Source organism: Oncorhynchus mykiss, chromosome 11 (assembly GCF_013265735.2).
Source record: "Oncorhynchus mykiss isolate Arlee chromosome 11, USDA_OmykA_1.1, whole genome shotgun sequence".
Classification (NCBI taxonomy): domain Eukaryota; kingdom Metazoa; phylum Chordata; class Actinopteri; order Salmoniformes; family Salmonidae; genus Oncorhynchus; species Oncorhynchus mykiss.
Genome location: NC_048575.1, coordinates 58,826,254 through 58,845,409, shown reverse-complemented (window position 1 = coordinate 58,845,409; position 19,156 = coordinate 58,826,254). Strand labels below are relative to the sequence as shown.

At 45.1% G+C, this 19,156-nt stretch overlaps 1 protein-coding gene across 2 annotated transcripts in view; it reads right to left on the bottom strand.

Moving 5' to 3' along the window:
• LOC110536071 (membrane-associated phosphatidylinositol transfer protein 2) overlaps window positions 1-19,156 on the bottom strand; it is an 88,719-nt gene that overhangs the window by 5,910 nt on the left and 63,653 nt on the right. Inside the window, exons 4-17 of one of the 2 annotated variants that reach the window (XM_036935919.1) lie at window positions 18,852-18,973; window positions 15,907-16,140; window positions 15,303-15,644; window positions 13,508-13,603; window positions 10,432-10,536; window positions 10,240-10,304; window positions 7,681-7,925; window positions 7,372-7,561; window positions 6,342-6,461; window positions 5,872-6,086; window positions 5,456-5,631; window positions 2,626-2,796; window positions 1,410-1,562; window positions 47-211 (exon numbers count right to left, since the gene is read on the bottom strand). In XM_036935919.1, coding sequence (XP_036791814.1) covers window positions 47-211; window positions 1,410-1,562; window positions 2,626-2,796; window positions 5,456-5,631; window positions 5,872-6,086; window positions 6,342-6,461; window positions 7,372-7,561; window positions 7,681-7,925; window positions 10,240-10,304; window positions 10,432-10,536; window positions 13,508-13,603; window positions 15,303-15,644; window positions 15,907-16,140; window positions 18,852-18,973 — 2,399 coding nt within the window. The remainder of the gene's footprint in view (window positions 1-46; window positions 212-1,409; window positions 1,563-2,625; window positions 2,797-5,455; window positions 5,632-5,871; window positions 6,087-6,341; window positions 6,462-7,371; window positions 7,562-7,680; window positions 7,926-10,239; window positions 10,305-10,431; window positions 10,537-13,507; window positions 13,604-15,302; window positions 15,645-15,906; window positions 16,141-18,851; window positions 18,974-19,156) is intronic. The other variant, XM_036935920.1, reaches the window with a different exon arrangement.

The window sequence follows — 19,156 nt, the reverse complement described above, 5'->3', positions numbered from 1 at the left end:
AGTGTGAGTGAGAGAGAGAGATACTTGTGGTAAGGAGAACACTTACTGTTGGCTATGTTGGTGGCAGTGTAACTGTCTGCCATTCCTGAGACCTGGCTGGCAATGCTGACCTCACTGGCCCTCCGCAGGCCCCGGCAGTGGGGGCCCGTAACGGGGGAGGAGGGGTACGAACTGTCCATGAAGACACCACCATGAGACTGAACAAAATCCGCTATTGAGCCGAAACAAGGATATCCAATTAGACATAGACAAGAGGAGAGGTGGATGAACAGGGAGGTAACAGGATGAGAAGGAAGGGGTTTGCATCCAAGAAATGTGATGGGCCAGGCCATGGTTTTAGTGGGCGTGAAACCAGCAGGAGCCAACGTCAGATTTCTGGGACAATCAGTGAGTTGTCAAATAGTGTTCGGATGAATACAACAGCATGTGAAAAGTGACATGTGTGGAAACTTTTACTCCATTGGTGGTCACATTACTATGTCTCAAAATGTTTAATGTCTGTCAAATGATTAGCTGGATTATTATTAGCATGTATCACTAAGGTGATAACAGTTCCATTTAGTATATGTAATCAACATGTTGTAACAGAAAGGTTAGGAGATACTATATTGACCACAAGGATACACAATTACAATGCAAGGGGCAGGGTTCCATGTTTCAAGCAGACATCTGAGCAACACAGTCAGTATAGCTTCCAAGCCTCCGATTTGGCAAAATCACCCACTAGGAGAAGATAGTTCTCTAGTCACAGTGTTATGGTTTATAAGGAGACATTTGCCTATCACCTTTACACACTCCCCAGCGCTTGTATTTCTCGTTAAGGAGATGCTGCAACAGCAAAGAAACCACATCACAACAATGAATGCAGATAGTGGTACCATATTTTCATACCATTACAAAGGACATTAATAATTGATGGTAACAGCAAGCACAACACAGCAAAACAAGGACAGGCTCTTCCAGGTCAAGGGTTCCTACAAGTACCTATCTGAATCATTCACTGTGACAGCCACTGCTGTCTCTCTAAATCACTAAAATGCAAACAACAATAATGACTATTACATTTTGATTAGCAAAATGACCTAATTTTCGTGGAGGTAGTGTAAACAGACAGGCTCTAAAAGCCATGATAATGAGCTATACTAAAGGTAATAGACTGAGAACTGCAGAAACAGGGCAGGACATGTCATGCAGGACATGTTTGACCTGGAACAGTCAGTAATGTGACCCCAACTCTTGACTAGGGTAACATTCTCATGCACCAGTTTTGGTAAGGGTCTAAAAACATACACACACAGACACAGTCAGTGTGGAAAGGGAAGGTGGAACTGCAACTAACACAAAAATACATGTGTACGACACAGAGTGAGAGACTTCCCCCCGAGAGGTGAAGAGGAGACGCTACACACACTCCAGAACAGCAGGTGTGGCCTTGAGGGAGCCCTCCTGCCAGTTTAGCACCGGCACAGGGATGCAGGTCTCGCTGATGGGCTCCTGACAGCGGAAAGAGAGGGGGGGCCCAGTATCGAGCAGGAGCTGAGGGTTGCTCTGGACTGTCTCCACTAGAGGGGGAGATGGGGGGTCAGAGGGGAGGGGGCAGGGGAAGGGGACAGGTTTTGCAGAGATGGGGAAGAAGGCCGAGAGAGGAGGGGAAAAGGAGACAATGAAGACACAGAAAAGACAGCAAAGGCGAGTCAAGCCCAGGAAATACTGCAGTAGCAGTAACTAAGGCAACAACAGGTTCTAGAATAGAGCTAAAGTGAGCAGTAGATGGGGAATGCTGTTATTGGATTCTAATTCAGACTCGGCTGACTAACTCATATTTAAATGCACCTCAGCACACACTGATTAACGAACCAAAATGAATCTTTAAAACTTTCTCAATGCTGCACAGTAAACCTGAATATATGGGCTGACAGCTCATTAGATCAAAATTATCATCATATTACTTAACAATCTATTATATCATATCCAAGATAAAAAGAATCACAGGTAGTAGCCATTCACAACTAGCACTTCCCTTGCTGCTCTTGCTGATTAAAGGATATCCATGAGTGGAAAAGACTATCAGCAAAGGAGAGATTGAGTCTCTAGCATTACTTCTTGAATGGCAGAATAATAGTGTATCATTGAGCCCTACTTAAACAGAAAGGGTGCAGTGTAGCCTGCAAGGTTACTCTACTGTAAGGGCTAGCCAGCCACAACAGAAACCAGCAGGACCATGAAAACATATAGATGAGAACAGTGCTTCACAAAGACTTGAAGCACAAACAATAGAAAAATGTTACATTTTCCTTAACTTGAAGGACTTTTCGGCCTCTAATAGCAATCCACAGACCACTGGCAAAATGTCTCAGAGACATTCCTTGTGGGAAAGAAAACTAACTACATAATCCATCACATTTGTCAGTTTCTACACACCCTGTTACATCACACAGAGTCAGTCCCCAATGGATAATCAAAACACGGGTTATATAACCTATGAATGTAACAAAATGTGTACATTTTTCTTTGCATATAAATACACAACAGTTATTTGCTCATACAGGTACAAGAGTGTGTGTGTGTGTGTGTGTGTGTGTGTGTGTATGTACATGTTTCCAGCACTCAGTCCAGTGTGCTCACCCAGTAGAGCGGAGTTGCCGTCCCCCAGGGGGAAGCGTGTGTAGCGGGGAACATTGAAAGGGGGCAGGAGGTGGAACTTCTTCTCCAGGAGGGGCTCCAGGCGTGAGGCCAAGGGGTCGGCTGGGTGGAACAGGTTGTAGACCTGCTGGCAGGCAGGGCGCAGCTGGGCCACTAGGGGAGACAGAGTTAACAGGCGGAAAGAGGTCGTCATTAGTTACCACAGCCATAAAGTCAGAAGGGTCGACCAATCAGATGAGGGAGTGTGATGACACCTATAACGAGAGACATGCATTTATTTTATCTAGTGATCCATCAATGATGTGGTCATTTATTATCCGTAATAAAACCAACCATTCTAAATGCAAAGTGGTAATCGGATGTCTTATTCAAACTCAGCTTGCAAGCTTGTCTTTGCCCTAACTCATAGTTATTTGTCTTAAACGAAATATACTTAACAAAAATATAAACGCAACATGTAAAGTGTTGGTCCCATGTTGAAAGCTGAAATGAAAGATCCCAGATATTTTCCATACGCATAAAAAGCTTATTTCTCTCAAATTTTGTGCACAAATTTATTTACGTCCCTGTTAGTGAGCATTTCTCCTTTGCCAAGATAATCCATCCACCTGACAGGTGTTGCATATCCAGAAGATCATTAAACAGCATGATCATTACACAGGTGTACCTTGTGCTGGGGACAATAAAAGGCCACTCTTAAATGTGCAGTTTTGTCACACAACACAATACCACATACATTTTGAGGGAGCCTGCAATTGGCATGCTGACTGCATGAATGTCCACCAGAGTCGTTTTAGAGAATTTGGTAGAATGTCCAACCCGCCTCACAACCGCAGACCACTTGTAACCACACCAGCCCAGGACCTCCACATCTGGCTTCTTCACCTGCGGGATCATCTGAGACCAGCCACCTGGACAGCTGATGAAACTGTGGTTTTGAACAACCCAATAATTTCTGCACAAACTGTTGGAAACCGTCTCAGGAAAGCTCATACTGTGTCAAGATCCTGAGGCCCATTGTTGTGCCATTCATCCGCCATCACCTCATGTTTCACCCGTGTCGCAAGGAAAATGTCCCAGTCCATTGCCTGCATACTCACCAGATATGTCACCCATTGAGCAGGTTTGGGATGCTCTGGATCAACGTGTGCGACAGCATGTTCCAGTTCCCACCAATATCAAGCAACTTCGCACAGCCATTGAGGAGTGGAACAACATTCCACAGGCCACAATCAACAGCCTGATCATCTCTATGTGTTATGCTGCATGATGCAAATGGTGGTCACACCAGATACTGAGTGGTTTTCTGATCCACACCCTACTTTTATTTTTAAGGTATCTGTGACCAACAGAGGCATATCAGTATTCCCAGTCATGTGAAATCCATAGAATAGGGCCTAATGCATTTATTTCCTTTTATGAACTTTAACTCAGTAAAATCTTTGAAATTGTTGCATGTTGCGTTTAGATTTTTACTCCAATATCTGCATTGTTTTTGAAAGGGCATGTAAACAAACTAATTGCCATGATTTTACATTTTACATGTTCCAAATCCACAAGTAAAACATACAGTTTCATAGAAATGTTCACAGAAATTAAAATGTTTGAAATTGGCCATTTTTTGGCTGATTTAAGATTAAAATTTCAACCCCGTTACCTTATTTGACATCTAGGCACTTAATATAGTAATTTATTTATTTAACATAACATAGCCTTGCAGTCCACCTTTTTGATATTTTGTACCATTTTCCATCTAGCCCTTGTACTGACAGATTTCTGTTTCACATTGAGTCTCCACAAAGGAGATTTGGAGATCTGTCTTTGAACTTACTGCCGCCTTGTTAATTTCACCAGCATATTTCTCTTTGGCTTTTGTTTGTTTGTCTTTCCCCTGGTGGCATTCATACATCGTTGTACCCACAACTTGAAATGGAACACCATTGAATGGGAGACTGAGTTTTTTCCCTGCCAAAGGCTGTGCATCTGTTGAAGGTCAACAATGATATATTACTATTAGAATGAAAGGCTTGTAGGGAAACTAACAACGTTGCTCTGTCAAATAGAATAACTCTGTGCTTGGAATGGAATCCCTTATGCTAGCTATCTCATTTTAGACAAGAGTAGCAAAAAGCTCCTTACTAGTTATCTAAAAAAGAAAAGACAACTTACCCTTTTGCCCAAAACTTTTGTCCTTGTTCAATGTTATGAATGTTAATGACGTTGCCAATCCTTGTTCCCGAATGTATTTAGTCCACAAACTTGAACTCGAAATATGCCATTTTGAAAAATAGGCGTTTCCCACGAACCGGAATACGTGTCATCACACTCCCTCATCTGATTGGTCGAGTAGGCGGGCCTTCTGACTTTGTGGTAACTAGTGGCGGCGTGTAAAGGAGAAGGGGATTTCAAGGAGATAAGACCCCACAGTACCTCCTAGGTTTTCACTACCCAATTCAGACCACACTACTTTTAAATGTTAATTATAAATGGGGTGGTCTCGCCCTGAATGCTGATTGGCTGACAATCCCGGTATATCAGACCGTATACCACGGGTATGACAAAACATTATTTTTACTGCTCTAATTACATTGCTAACCAGTTTATAATAGCAATATGGCACCTAGCGGGTTTGTGGTATATGGCCAATATACCATGGCTAAGGGCTGTATCCAGGCACTCCGCATTGAGTTGCGCTTAAGAACATCCCTTAGCCGTGGTATATTGGCCATATACCACCCCCTCGTGCCTTATTGCTTAAATAACACATTTTTAAGGCACTTAATTAATTTAACCTCTGTTTAAGTGGGCTTACCGTCCAGCACAGGAATGACAGTCTTCCTCAGGGCGAGGACAAGGCCCAGAGGAGAGCCAAAGAGGAAGAAGTCTGCCACCTCAAATTCAAACTTCCCCAGAGAGCCTGCATCCTGAAAGGTGCTGCTGCTGGACCTGCGTGAGGACGGGTCGGTCCGCAGAACACTGGAGTGGAGGCTGAGGCGACAACAGACAAACAGTCAGGGTCACAAGGAGGGAAGCACACCCACATCTACTGTATACACACACAGCATACAGTAAGAGAAACAGAGACCAATGTAGGTAAACGATTATAGCAACCCATGACTCTACAATATCACATGCATAGCCATTTACCCTTCTCAGTACAGTAACAATATTAACCATCAGCTTCATCAATGATGTCATGTAACTGTAGTAATGTAACCCCTGTCACACCTAGTCAGGAAGGCCTGGTGGTGTTTGATGGTGTCCAACTCATATGTGGAGGAGTCGCTCGTCTTGCGGGGCAGCTGTCTCTTGGGGTCATCTGGTCCTCCTGAGCGGGGGATGTCAATGTTGCTGCGGCTCAGGTGGCGGCTGCTCTCCAGGGTGGGAGAGGCAGAGCCATACCCACTGTTGATGATGATCCCTGGAGAGAGGAGGTCCTGGTCCTGCAGGGAGGGATGCGGAGAAGGACAGAGGTTGGGGAATGTACAGTGAACTTGACCGATAAGCAAACAGCACCAGAACGAGGATGGGTATTGGATAAGTGTCCTTTCTTGAGGAGAAATGTGGTGGTGAAATAGTGGAGGGCTGTAACTTGTATTTAGGGTGAATAAGAGCTACTGGTTGAGTGTCTGGGATTTGGGGTAGGGGCAAAGCTTAGGAACAGGTAGAGTAGCTAAGCATTAAGGTTTGGGTCTTACCTGTACGCTGATTACACTTCCCCTGCGGCTGCTGTTCTGGCTCTCACCAATAGTCTGGTTGCTGATACACAAGGCGTCAAACCCCAAGATCCCTCCCACGCAGTCCCCAATCAAGCACACCTACATAGAGGTCACAGGTCAATTTACTAAAACAGATCAGATCATTAGATATCAATCAAGCAGGATGCAGATAAGAGGGTCCAATCCTTTTTAAACTAATCAGATGTCATAACCACGTAATCAAACAAACCCGCCCGAGAAAACACACACACACATTTGGTCCCCACAAGGATAGTAAAACAAACAATTGATTCCCATTCAAAGTCATATTTTCCCTAACCCTTAACCTTAACCCCTAACCCCAATTGTAATCGTAACCCTAAACCTAACCCCTATGCCTAAAATAGCTGTTTTGCTTGTAGCGAAATGTCCGAATTGTCTTTGTTTTACTATCCTTGAGTGGACTTCTGGTCCCCACAAGGATAGTAAAAACACAAACAAACATACACACACACACCTACACACAAATCTAAAGCTAGATGAAATACATCCTGTATTGAATGAGCAATCTATTAAATTATGTGAGCTTTAGACAATTTGTTATAAAAAGGCTTGAATTTATACAAAATTGAACCTGTGTCAAATATGGAATGCTAGCTTCATTTTGGTTATCTAAAATAACATTGCGTAACAGTAAACACCCACACCCACATAATTCAGAAACAGAAAACACACATAATTAATTGGCGCAAAACGGCTTCAAAACTAATGTTCTTCACAAGAAATCAAGTGTATCTCCTCCTTGACTAGGGAACATGCTCTTGAATCTCAGTATTTGGACTGAAGAGATTATGTTCTGCCATTTCGGGGCGGCAGGCCGTCATTGAAAATAAGAATTTGTTCTTAACTGACTTGCCTAGTTAAATAAAGGTAAAATAAAAAATAAAATAAACAATTTGAGAGTTCCAAATAAAGAGCAGCCCACACCTGGAACAATGGAGAGGCTGACAGGCCAATGGCAGCACCTCACCTGGCCAGAGAAGGTTGTCCCATCCAGGGACCTGATGAAGTCGTTGTACACCTGGTTGGCTCTCATGATGACGGTGGCCACAGCCTCCTGGTACTGGGGGGTGGAGGTGGCCAGGAGAGGCAGGGCAGCCAGGGGGATATGGTCCTGACTGCTTGACAGACAGCTCTCATCATAGCTGTACGGGCTCAGACTGAAGCCAGGGATGGACACACAGGGGAAAGGTTCGTAATAGTAGTAGTAGTGTGTGTACTGTAGTTATGTACACATTACAATATCTACGGTTGTGTAGTGTGTGTGTGTGTCCCTCACTTGGACACCAGGGAGAAGGCCTCAGCACAGATGGCAGGGCAGGGCACCAGGCGGATGGCGATTCGTCCCAGCGCGGTGGGATAGTGCAAGCGCATCACTGTGTCAAAGGCAGTGCTGATGGTGTTGACATCGCCCTGCTTACTGGTCTGGTCCCCTCCTCCTGTGTCCAGGATGTTGCCTCCATGTAGCACCAGGATCAGCACGTGGATCCTAGAAGGCTGCAGACACTGCTGAGAGGAGAGGTCCTATTATGGGGAGAGGAAAAGAGGGGGAATTGATGGGGTGAATGGGGATGTAAAGAGGAAAGGCAGGATGAGGGGCATTAGAGAGATCTGTTAAACTCAAGGGAAAGGAAGCCATTCACCCATAGAACCATGCTTCTGGCTTGGTCGCTAATGATTCATGACAACTGACAATATGCTTCATGACTTACTCACAAAACTAGCCACCCGAGCCACATCCTTTTCACCCCGCTACCATATAGAAGGCTGAGACAGTACAGGTGCATCAAAGCTGGGACCGAGTGACTGAAAAACAGCTTCTATCTCCAGGACATCTGACTGTTAAACAGTCACCACTAGCTGGCTTTAGTCACTGTTACTAGCCGGCTACCAGCTGGTACTCAAACCTGCACCTAGAGACTGTTGCCCTATGTACATAGTCATTGAATAATGGTCACTTTAATAATGTTTACATACTGTTTTACCTACTTACTATGTATATACTATATTCTAGTCAAGGCCTATCCTATATAACTACTGCTGTACACACCTTTTCTATTTATATACTGTCTATAATGTCTATACACACCATCATACTCATATACATTTATATTCCGGACTCTGACATTGCTCGTTCTAATATTTCTATATTAATTTCTTTATTTTGCCGATTTGCGTGTATTGTTTTGAATTGTTAGGTATTACTCCACTGTTGGAGCTAGGAACATAAGCATTTCGCTACACCAGCGATAACCCCCGTCTTGACACACTCAAACCAGTGCGCCTGGCACATACTACCATACCCCGTTCAAAGGCACTTTGATGTTTTGTGTTGCCCATTCACCCTCTGAATGGCACACATACACAATCCATGACGCAATTGTCTCAAGGCTTAAAAATCCTTCTTTAACCCGTCTCCTCCCCTCCAGCTTCACTTATTGAAATGGATTTAACAAGTGACATCAATAAGGGAGCTTTCACCTGGATTCACCTGGTCAGTCTATGTCATGGAAAGAGCAGGTGTTCTTAATGTTTTGTACACTCAGTGTATACTGATACATCTCATTGTGAGTTCAGTGTGCACTTCCACTTCCTTCAGACATGAATCACAGGAAGTCTATATGTGATGTCACCCTTCTGGTAACGCAATATTGATAGTAAAGCAATAGTAATGTAGCATCACAACAGCATGCCCGTCCAGCTTTCATCTGCACACTCAGACAGCATTAGAGCATCATTAAGAGACACTGGACCAACCAACACCCCAGCTGGTCACACTGCAAACGCTTCCAACTTAGCCAACCACAACAACAAGCCAAGAACAACATAAGCCAAGGGTAAAGACACATTTGTATACAAATTGTGACGACCCTCCCACTCTGTCTGCAGTATTCTCTCTTTGTTCTTGTTTCCTTATTAGGATGCCGATGGGCGGAGTTGAGAGGGTCGTCAGCTACATGGGAAACACCTGGGCCCGGTGTGTCCCAGGATAAATACACCACTTCCCCATTCATGGAGGAGACTCTCTCCATGCAGACACCTTTACAGATTTTGTTGTGTATGTTGGTGGCCTTTTGGTTGTTTGCTTTGGCACCTTTCAACACCCTGCATTATCACATTCATGCAGGCAAAACACTCACTTACACTACTGATTACACACACCATTGTATATTGTACTTAGTTTACTTTATTTAAAAAATATATATCTTGTTACTCCTTATCTCCACGTTGTCTCCCTTTTGTTACGGGCTTGAGCCGGTTCGTGACAAAATACAAAACCACACTCACATAAAAAGGGAAAACATAATGTGCAGTTTTCCATTTTGTTACAGAGTTGTTGGATCCAAAACTCATATTCTTCAGAGGCTGTACACTGTAAACTCCACGGCAAGACAGAAGACATTTCACAAGGGATAGAGAAGGGGTAGGCTGGGGCTTGGCCAGGGTGGTTAGTACTGGGTCTGTTAGGGTCTCTGTGGATCTACTCTGGCCCATAATGCAATGGGACAGGAAGTTTACTTACTGACTGGCGCTTTGTTATGGTGATGGTGGGAATGGCAGGACTATTGGCTTAGTTGCTAACAGAGCCACGCATCTGAGCACAAGAGGACAGAGAGGCTGGAGTGGACCCCTCTTTGACTTTCACAACTAAAGCCCTAAGCAGAGTATTACACATCAACGCCTACTGTTAAGCTAGAACACTTTAGTGACTGGGATTGAAGTTTCCTTTTAGCTTATTCCTCATGCATGTTCAATGTTGATATTTTGTCAGAATATGGCTGTCATGGTGTTGTTGGTATACCAATGTTCGGTTGGAAAGCCATTCACCCTCACCTACCTCATCTAGTCTCTCATCACCGGCCTCCCTTTCATAGTCCCCTGCCATGTCCTTGTATAGCTCTCCTGCAGAAACATCCACAGACACACTTTACCATTGAGAATCAGAGTAATATAATACTGTCAGTAAAAGGAAACTTTGACACAAACTACATCTCCCACCATACAACACACACAGCGCTCCTCTCCATACCAGGGGTGTCTTCTGCATCAGCCGACTCAATCTTGTCCATGAGGTCGTTAGAGTTCCACTTGGCAATCTCCTTGGGAAAGACCTCTTCATCACCTGACAAGTCCTCTGTGGGGCAGAAGGGACAGATGTGAAAATTTGAATTATCAAGCATAACACCTGCTAAGTCAATGTGCCACTTTATCTCATCTTCAGTATGTTCAGTATATAACACCAAATGTTTTAGAAAGTTATATGTTTACAAATGTGAAAGGGTCCTCCATGTACTGTCTGAGTACAGATAGAGACAAACATACACCCTGATCCCTACCATATTACATTATGTGGCCATGTGACCACTCCTTCAAGATAAATAAATATGAATACTGATCAATAAAGTAATTGCTACCCTGCATGTTCCTCTGAAAACCAGTGGTTTTGAAATAGCATTGCCTGCTCAATTGAATCAACAAGCCACTAGATCCTTCGGTGAAATCACATTACACATACTGTAGCCTAAGCACGTCTGCTTTATCAAAAGGTCACCACTCGTTTAAGTCCATAAAAATGTTTACTGGTCCTCGGTTGCACAGATCAGGGAGAAGCTCAGACCAGTTAAAGAAGCTGAGTAGTTGAAAAGCTTATACATGAGCATTTATCTGAGTTACATTACAACCCCACAAGACACCTGCTCTAGAAATCGTTGCTCATACTAGAAATCCTTCCTCATATGGCAAAGTTGGCTCAGTTCATTCTTAAGAAATTATCTCATGAAGCGACTGAGTAGCTTGTTATAAAATAAGAGTTAAAATTAAGTACTGTTCATTGTGTTTCAGCATTTAGTTTCCACATTGTAGCTGATTTAAATGAACTAATCCAATGAGAAGTTGAAGAATCCAGATAGACACATACTGGGTTATGTATGATGTATAAACCACTGTATGATGCTTAGTGAAAAACAGATGTATCCATGTTTGAAACAACAATTTATCATCTCATTGTGAACATAAATAATGGCACAAACACCAAAAGCATACAGCTCGAGTGCCTGCAAAAGTATTCACCCCCCCCCCCCCCCCTTGATGTTTTTCCTATTTTGTTGCATTACAACCTGTAATTTAAATTGATTTTTATTTGGATTTCATGTAATGGACATACACAAAATAGTCCAAATTGGTGAAGTTAAATGAAAAACATTACTTGTAACAAAAAAATTCTGAAAAATAAAAAATTGAAAATTGGTGAGTGCATATGTATTCACCCCCTTTGCTATGAAGCCACTAAATAAGATCTGGTACAACCAATTACCTTCAGAAGTTGCATCATTAGTTAAATAAAGTCCACTTGTGTGCAATTAAGTGTCACATGATCTCAGTATATATACACCTGTTCTGAAAGGCCCCAGAGTCTGCAACACCACTAAGCAAGGGGCATCACCAAGCAAGCAGCACTATGAAGACCAAGGAGCTCTCCAAATAGGTCAGGGACAAAGTTGTGGAGAAGTACAGATCAGGGTTGGTTATAAAAAAATATCAGAAACTTTGAACATCTCACGGAGCATCATTAAATCTATTATAAAAAAATGGAAAGAATATGGCACCACAACAAACCTGCCAAGAGAGGGCCACCCACCAAAACTTACGGACCAGGCAAGGAGGGAATTAAGCAGAGAAGCAACAAAGAGACCAAAGATAACCCTGAAGGAGCTGAAAAGCTCCACAGCTGAGATTGGAGTATCTGTCCATAGGACCACTTTAAGCCGTACACTCCACCGAGCTGGGCTTTACAGAAGAGTGTCCAGAAAAAAATAAGCAAACATGTTTGGTGTTTGCCAAAAGGCATGTGGAAGACTCCCCAAACATATGAAAGAAGCCCCTTCGATGAGAATGGGGACGTGCTCGGTGCTCCTTTTCCTGTAGTCCACAATCATCTCCTTAGTCTTGGTCACATTGAGGGATAGGCTGTTATTCTGGCACCACCCGGCCAGGTCTCTGACCTTCTCCCTATAGGCTGTCTCGTTGTTGTCGGTGATCAGGCCTACCTACCACTGTTGTGTCGTCAGCAAACCTAATGATGGTGTTGGAGTTGTGCCTGGCCATGCAGTTGTGGGTGAACAGGGAGTACAGGAGGGGACTGAGCACGCACCCCTGGGGAGCTCCAGTGTTGAGGATCAGCGTGGCAGATGTGTTGCTACCTACCCTCACCACCTGGGGGCGGCCTGTCAGGAAGTCCAGGATCCAGTTGCAGAGGGAGGTGTTTAGTCCCAGGATCCTTAGCTTGGTGATGAGCTTTGAGTGTACTATGGTGTTGAACGCTGAGCTGTAGTCAATGAACAGCATTCTGACATAGGTGTTCCTTTTGTCCAGGTGGGAAAGGGCCGTGTGGAGTACAATAGAGACTGGCTTACTTTCGCAAGCCACTGTATATGTATTTGAACATGCAGATAAATGCAAATGCAGTTAATTCATGACATATCATGAACAGTTTCATCATGTAGATAGAAATGACAACCAAATAGCATAGAAATAAATAGATAAAAAGAAAATATGCAATACTTTATTATTCTTATTTGGTGACCTGTTATTCATACTTCTTAATTCATTATGTCATATAGAACAACTAAGTTAACCATGCTTCCAAACATACCCCTACACACAGTAGAACATCATTTCATGGACTGACTTGATGGGATGATTGACTCACCACAGGGAATGTGTGTGAGTGTGTGTGCACATGTTTGTGTGCGTGCATGTGTGTGTGTGAGGGCAGGTTGAGATTGTTTTGGCAATGGGGAACAGGTGAAGGTAGAGGGTGATGATTTCAGCACTTCTTCAAGACAAGCCAACCCGTGTTGAGTCATCTCCTGGCCTCACCCAACAGATGAACAACCTTGTGTCGAGCTACACCCACCTATTTCAACCTCAGGCCCAAAGCATGCTGGGTATTTGGGTAGCTTAAAAACTGATCTGTGTTGAAGAGACATGTAGAGTCAGACGAGGAAGCACCAGGAGGGTTATGGGAAAGGGAACACACTACTAGTATTGTCTACTCTAACCTACTCTAGGCTTTAAAGATGACTTTATCAAAACGGTGGATTTACCATGAGCATCAAAGAACTCCTCCTCTGAGCTGTCCTCGGAGTCTCGTGCAATGCTCTGCATCCTCCATTCAGATAGGCTGTGGCGTGACGGGCTCGCTGAAACACACAAATAGGGGAGAGAAACAAACAGTACCGCTGTTATTTTAAGACCCAGCTGAATCATATTCTTACTGACATATGCTCAAAATGACACACACACAGTGTTATATAAACACTCAGCAGTGTCTGTAATGCTTGACTTGATCACAGAAGGATTGCTCAGTGGTCAGAAGGGGGTGTGAAGAGTGGAGTACAATGTAACACATAAACCACGAACACACAGACAGCCAATTAGCACACAGAAAAAAAGCCTGGACTAAAAGCAGGACTGTCCATCATATATCTTTGTTGTTTGCCTCCAATATGATCACTGAGGAGGAGTGGGGAGGGGAGGGGGTCTCTTTGAAACCCTGGCTGGCACATGCTGGATGCTCATGGGCTGGGAAGCGCAGCTGTGCCTGTCAGCCCATAGATGGGAGCCGCAGGGGTGGAGCGGAGGGTCAGTGTGTAGAGCGTCAGCCTCCTCTAGCCTGTAATGTCAATACTGCCGCTATAAATAGCCCAGGAGAGCTCCAGAGAGGGGAGTGATACCGGGTGAAATTAGTATGGCTGGTTGAGAGACAGAGGGTCCAGGTGGCAGGCAGGATTCTGACTGCTGCTTAGAGGTGGGAATGGGGACAGGGGTTGTAAGATAGTTTTTTAAGCAGGTGAAAAAGATCTGGATAAAGCTGTGACAGTGGTACTGAAGCTACAGCACCTACAGTGCCTTGTGAAAGTATTCGGCCCCCTTGAACTTTGTGACCTTTTGCCACATTTCAGGCTTCAAACATAAAGATATAAAACTGTATTTTTTTGTGAAGAATCAACAACAAGTGGGACACAATCATGAAGTGGAACGACATTTATTGGATATTTCAAACTTTTTTAACAAATCAAAAACTGAAAAATTGGGCGTGCAAAATTATTCAGCCCCCTTAAGTTAATACTTTGTAGTGCCACCTTTTGCTGCGATTACAGCTGTAAGTCGCTTGGGGTATGTCTCTATCAGTTTTGCACATCGAGAGACTGAATTTTTTTCGGCCAGGTCTTGGTAGATTTGCAGTGGTCTGATACTCCTTCCATTTCAATATTATCGCTTGCACAGTGCTCCTTGGGATGTTTAAAGCTTGGGAAATCTTTTTGTATCCAAATCCGGCTTTAAACTTCTTCACAACAGTATCTCGGACCTGCCTGGTGTGTTCCTTGTTCTTCATGATGCTCTCTGCGCTTTTAACGGACCTCTGAGACTATCACAGTGCAGGTGCATTTATACGGAGACTTGATTACACACAGGTGGATTGTATTTATCATCATTAGTCATTTAGGTCAACATTGGATCATTCAGAGATCCTCACTGAACTTCTGGAGAGAGTTTGCTGCACTGAAAGTAAAGGGGCTGAATAATTTTGCACGCCCAATTTTTCAGTTTTTGATTTGTTAAAAAAGTTTGAAATATCCAATAAATGTCGTTCCACTTCATGATTGTGTCCCACTTGTTGTTGATTCTTCACAAAAAAATACAGGTTTATATCTTTATGTTTGAAGCCTGAAATGTGGCAAAAGGTCGCAAAGTTCAAGGGGGCCGAATACTTTCGCAAGGCACTGTAGATACATACTCACTAACACCACCTGCTTGTAAAATTACATTTAGGAAAATTAATTGTCAACAGTCCAATACCTCCACACAGATAGAGACGATTGAGCTCAAACATCTCACCTCCTCTCTTGGATGAACGGGAGGATCTGGAGGAGGTGGACCACTGCTTTGTGAGCCCTGCTCGTTTTGTTTGGAGAGTGTCTCCCCCGCCCCCTGCACTGACCACCTCCTCAGCTTCTAAAGAGTTGATGGTATCTTTGACGACCTGATTCTTGTCTGGGGATGAAACAGCTCCATTGGCCTCGGTAGCCTCCTCTGTCTGGCTGAAATGGGCCATCTTCTGGGCCAGGGCCAACTGGGTCTCCAGCTCCAGCTGCCTGATGTCCTCGATGGTCAGGCCATACCACTCGTCCTGCCAGCACCAAGCCTGCCGGTGGGCCCGCACCATCACCTTCCTCAGCCCTGGGAAAGGGGAGGGAGAGAGTTTGGACAGACAGCTAGAAAACACTAGAAAACATCAGAGCATCCCATCAGGCCGCCACCTCTAACATCTTGACCCAATGTCAGTGACGTTTACTAGCTAAACTAGTCAGCAGCAGCATGCCTGTAGTATGGAAACACTACTTCTCTTGGACCAAGCACTCATATAGCCAACACCGGGCAGGGGTATGTTAAGGTTTTGTTCAAACTACTCTTCCAATGCCTCATCCCATCTCATACGCACCTACATCATGGATGAAGCGCTCAATCTTGGACTGCATACCCCAGTAGCGGAATTCCACCTTGCACAGTTTGTAAGCACACATGATGGGCGTCTTCCCCGGGTTGTTGTTGTACTCCTCGATCCAGTCCTCCTGCAGAGGTCCTCTCTTGGTCTTGTCTGACGTGTAGATCCGAGGGTCCTCCTCTTGCAAGTACTCATGTGGAGTGATGGGATCTTTGACAATGTCGATGGGGTCTGCAAGAGAGAGTCTGACTTCAACATGTGCCACAAATAACATTTACAGTGCCTTCAGAAAGTATTCACATCTGTCAAACCAGCCTTCGCTTTGGCTCCCCCTCCTGTCCAGCTCAGGCGTTCGGCATCGCAGGCTTTCTAGATCCTGCTAAACCTACTGCTGGCAAACGCCCTTCACTCATCAACCCCGGACTTGTCTCGTCATGATTACACACACACCTGGTGTGTAAGAAGGCCCTGAAAGCATGGCGGCTCTGACTGGAGGGTGCGAAACACCCATTCCTTGTCTGGACGGACCACAGACACTTGGAGTACATTCGAGCAGCGAAGAGGCTGAACCCTCATCAGGCCAGGTGGGCCCTATTCTTCGCCAGGTTTGACTTTACCCTCTCCTACTGGCCGGGATCAAAGAACGTTAAGGCCAATGTGTTGTCCCGGGTGCATGACACAGAGGATCGGAGGGAGAAAGTGACACCCATTATTCCACTGTCCCGCATTGTGGCTCCTGTCGTGTGGAATGTGAATGCGAGCATCTGTTGAGCCCTGCGACAGGAGCCCTCACCTGCCCACAACCGAGGGGTGTATCTATGTGCCCTCTGATGTGCGGGACCGTCTCCTTGCCTGGGCACAAACATCACCTGTTTTGGGGAACCTGGGTATAGCCCGTACTATCGACTGGCTCTCTGCCAAGTACTGGTGGCCCATCCTGGGACATCCGGATTTACGTCGCTACCTGCTCCACCTGCGCACAGAGCAAGACACCTTCCCTGTGGCAAACTCCACCCGCTGCCAGTTCCACAACAACCCTTGTCCCATCTCTCCATGGACTTTGTCACAGACCTCCCCCTCGGAGGGGCACACCACCATCTTGGTTGTTGGGGACCAGTTTTCCAAAGCCTGTCGTTTGATTCCTCCAACTGGTCTCCATACGGCCCTGACCGCGGAGGCTCTTTTCTCGCACATCTTCTGGCACTAAGGGATCCCGGAGAACATCATGTCTGACCCTGGTCCTCAGTTCACCTCCCGGGTCTGGAAGACCTTCATGGAACAACTGGGGGTCACGGTCAGCCTCAGCTCTGGGTACCATCCCCAAACAAATGGGCAGATGGAAAGGTTAAATCAGGAACTGGGTAGGTACCTTCGTAGTTAGTTTCTGCCTTGGGCAGAATACACACAAAACTCCCTCTGTCACTCCTCCACTAACCTCACACCCTTTCAATGTGTTCTAGGCTATCAGACGGCCCTGGCACACTGGGACCGGAGTCAGATCGAGGATCCTGTGGTGGACGATTGGTTCCGGCGCGCCGAGGAGGTATGGAACCCAGTGCACACCTGTCTCCAGCGCATCATCCTCCGGCAGGTCGATCGTGACCGCAGTGTGGACACGGTCTTTCACCCCGGTGACATGGTCTGGCTTTCTACAAAGGACCTGCCCCTCCGCCTGCCCTGCCAAAAGCTGAGCCCACGGTTTGTGAGGCTGTTCAAAGTCAAAGCGGTGACGTACAGATTACATCTCCCCGACAATTACAGTATCTCACCCTCATTTCATAGAACTCTCCTCAGGCCGGTGGCAGCTGGTCCCTTGGCTAGTGCTGGACCCCACAACGCACCTCCCCCTCCCTTGGATGTTGAGGGGGCCCCGGCGTACTCCGTCCACAGCTTGTTGGACTCACGGCGTCGTGGGGGGCTTCTCCAGTACCTGGTCGACTGGGAGGGGTACGGTCCCGAAGAGCGGTGCTGGGTTCCGGTGCGGGACGTCCTGGATCGTTCTCTCATCAGGGACTTCCACAGGCGTCGTCACAACCGACCTGCACCACTGAGAGGAATCTCTCCGACTATTTCCTGAGTACTTTATATTTTGCACTTTGGGTTTGCCCTGTGCCTTTTTATTTATGAAGATATATTTTGAGTACAACAGCGTTTGGATTTCGTCCAGCATTGATCTATGGTGCTTAAATAAATTCAGTAGTTCTTTTTTTTTCTTCTTTTACCCCCTTTTCTCCCAATTTCGTGGTATCCAATTGGTGGTTACAGTCTTGTCTCATCGCTGCAACTCCTGTACGTACTCCGGAGAGGCGAAGGTCGAGAGCCGTGCATCCTCTGAAACACAACCCAACCAAGCTGCACTGCTTCTTATATAAAACACTAATACATCTTGATTACATAAGTATTCAGTCCCCCGAGTCAATACATGTTAGAATCCTGAACTTACCTAGGCTTGTGATAACAAAGGGTTTGAATACTTGAGAAGACATTTCAGCTTAATTTTTTTAATTAATTTGTAAAAATAAAAGAACCTTATTCAACTTTGACATTATGGGGTATTTTGTTTACGCCAGTAACACAAAATCCCAATTTAATCCAATTTCAATTTAGACTAACACAACAAAATGCGGAAAAAACAGCTGCAGTTGAAGCAAACGGCCACCAGTGGGCCTCTACTCTACTGGCTGCTGTGTGAGCCCAGGAGCTTCACTCTAACCCTGCAGTAGGTCATGCATCAGGAAGCCCTTAACAATAACCATGGATATTCAAACAAGACCACTAACCTAGACCTGTCATTTTGACTTTACTGCTGCAGGTAGTTGAAAGTTGTCCATAGTGAGGAGAAATCATCACCATCAACTAATAGTGCTGCTTGGGCACTGTGGTCTGAGGCTCTATTGTCCTTCTAATAGCCCACTATTTGTCCCATACTGGCACCACCTTACCCAGAGTCCTTAGCCTCTTCTCGGCTGGGGACATGTTGAAGACGTCTGGCTGGTTTCCTGTGTCTGGCTTGTAGTACGTCTCAATGTCAATGGAGAACTTCTCAACAAAGGGACATGTATATCTGGAGGAGAGAGGAGAGCAAGCTGAGAGGCGTCAGTAATAAATAAGCACAATATGTTGACCTGGACACAGTATATCCCCACAGCAAAATACTTTGTGTATGGTGGAAACATTACATTTGAGTAATTTAGCAGACGCTCTTATCCAGAGCAACTTACAGGAGCAATTAGGGTTAAGTGCCTTG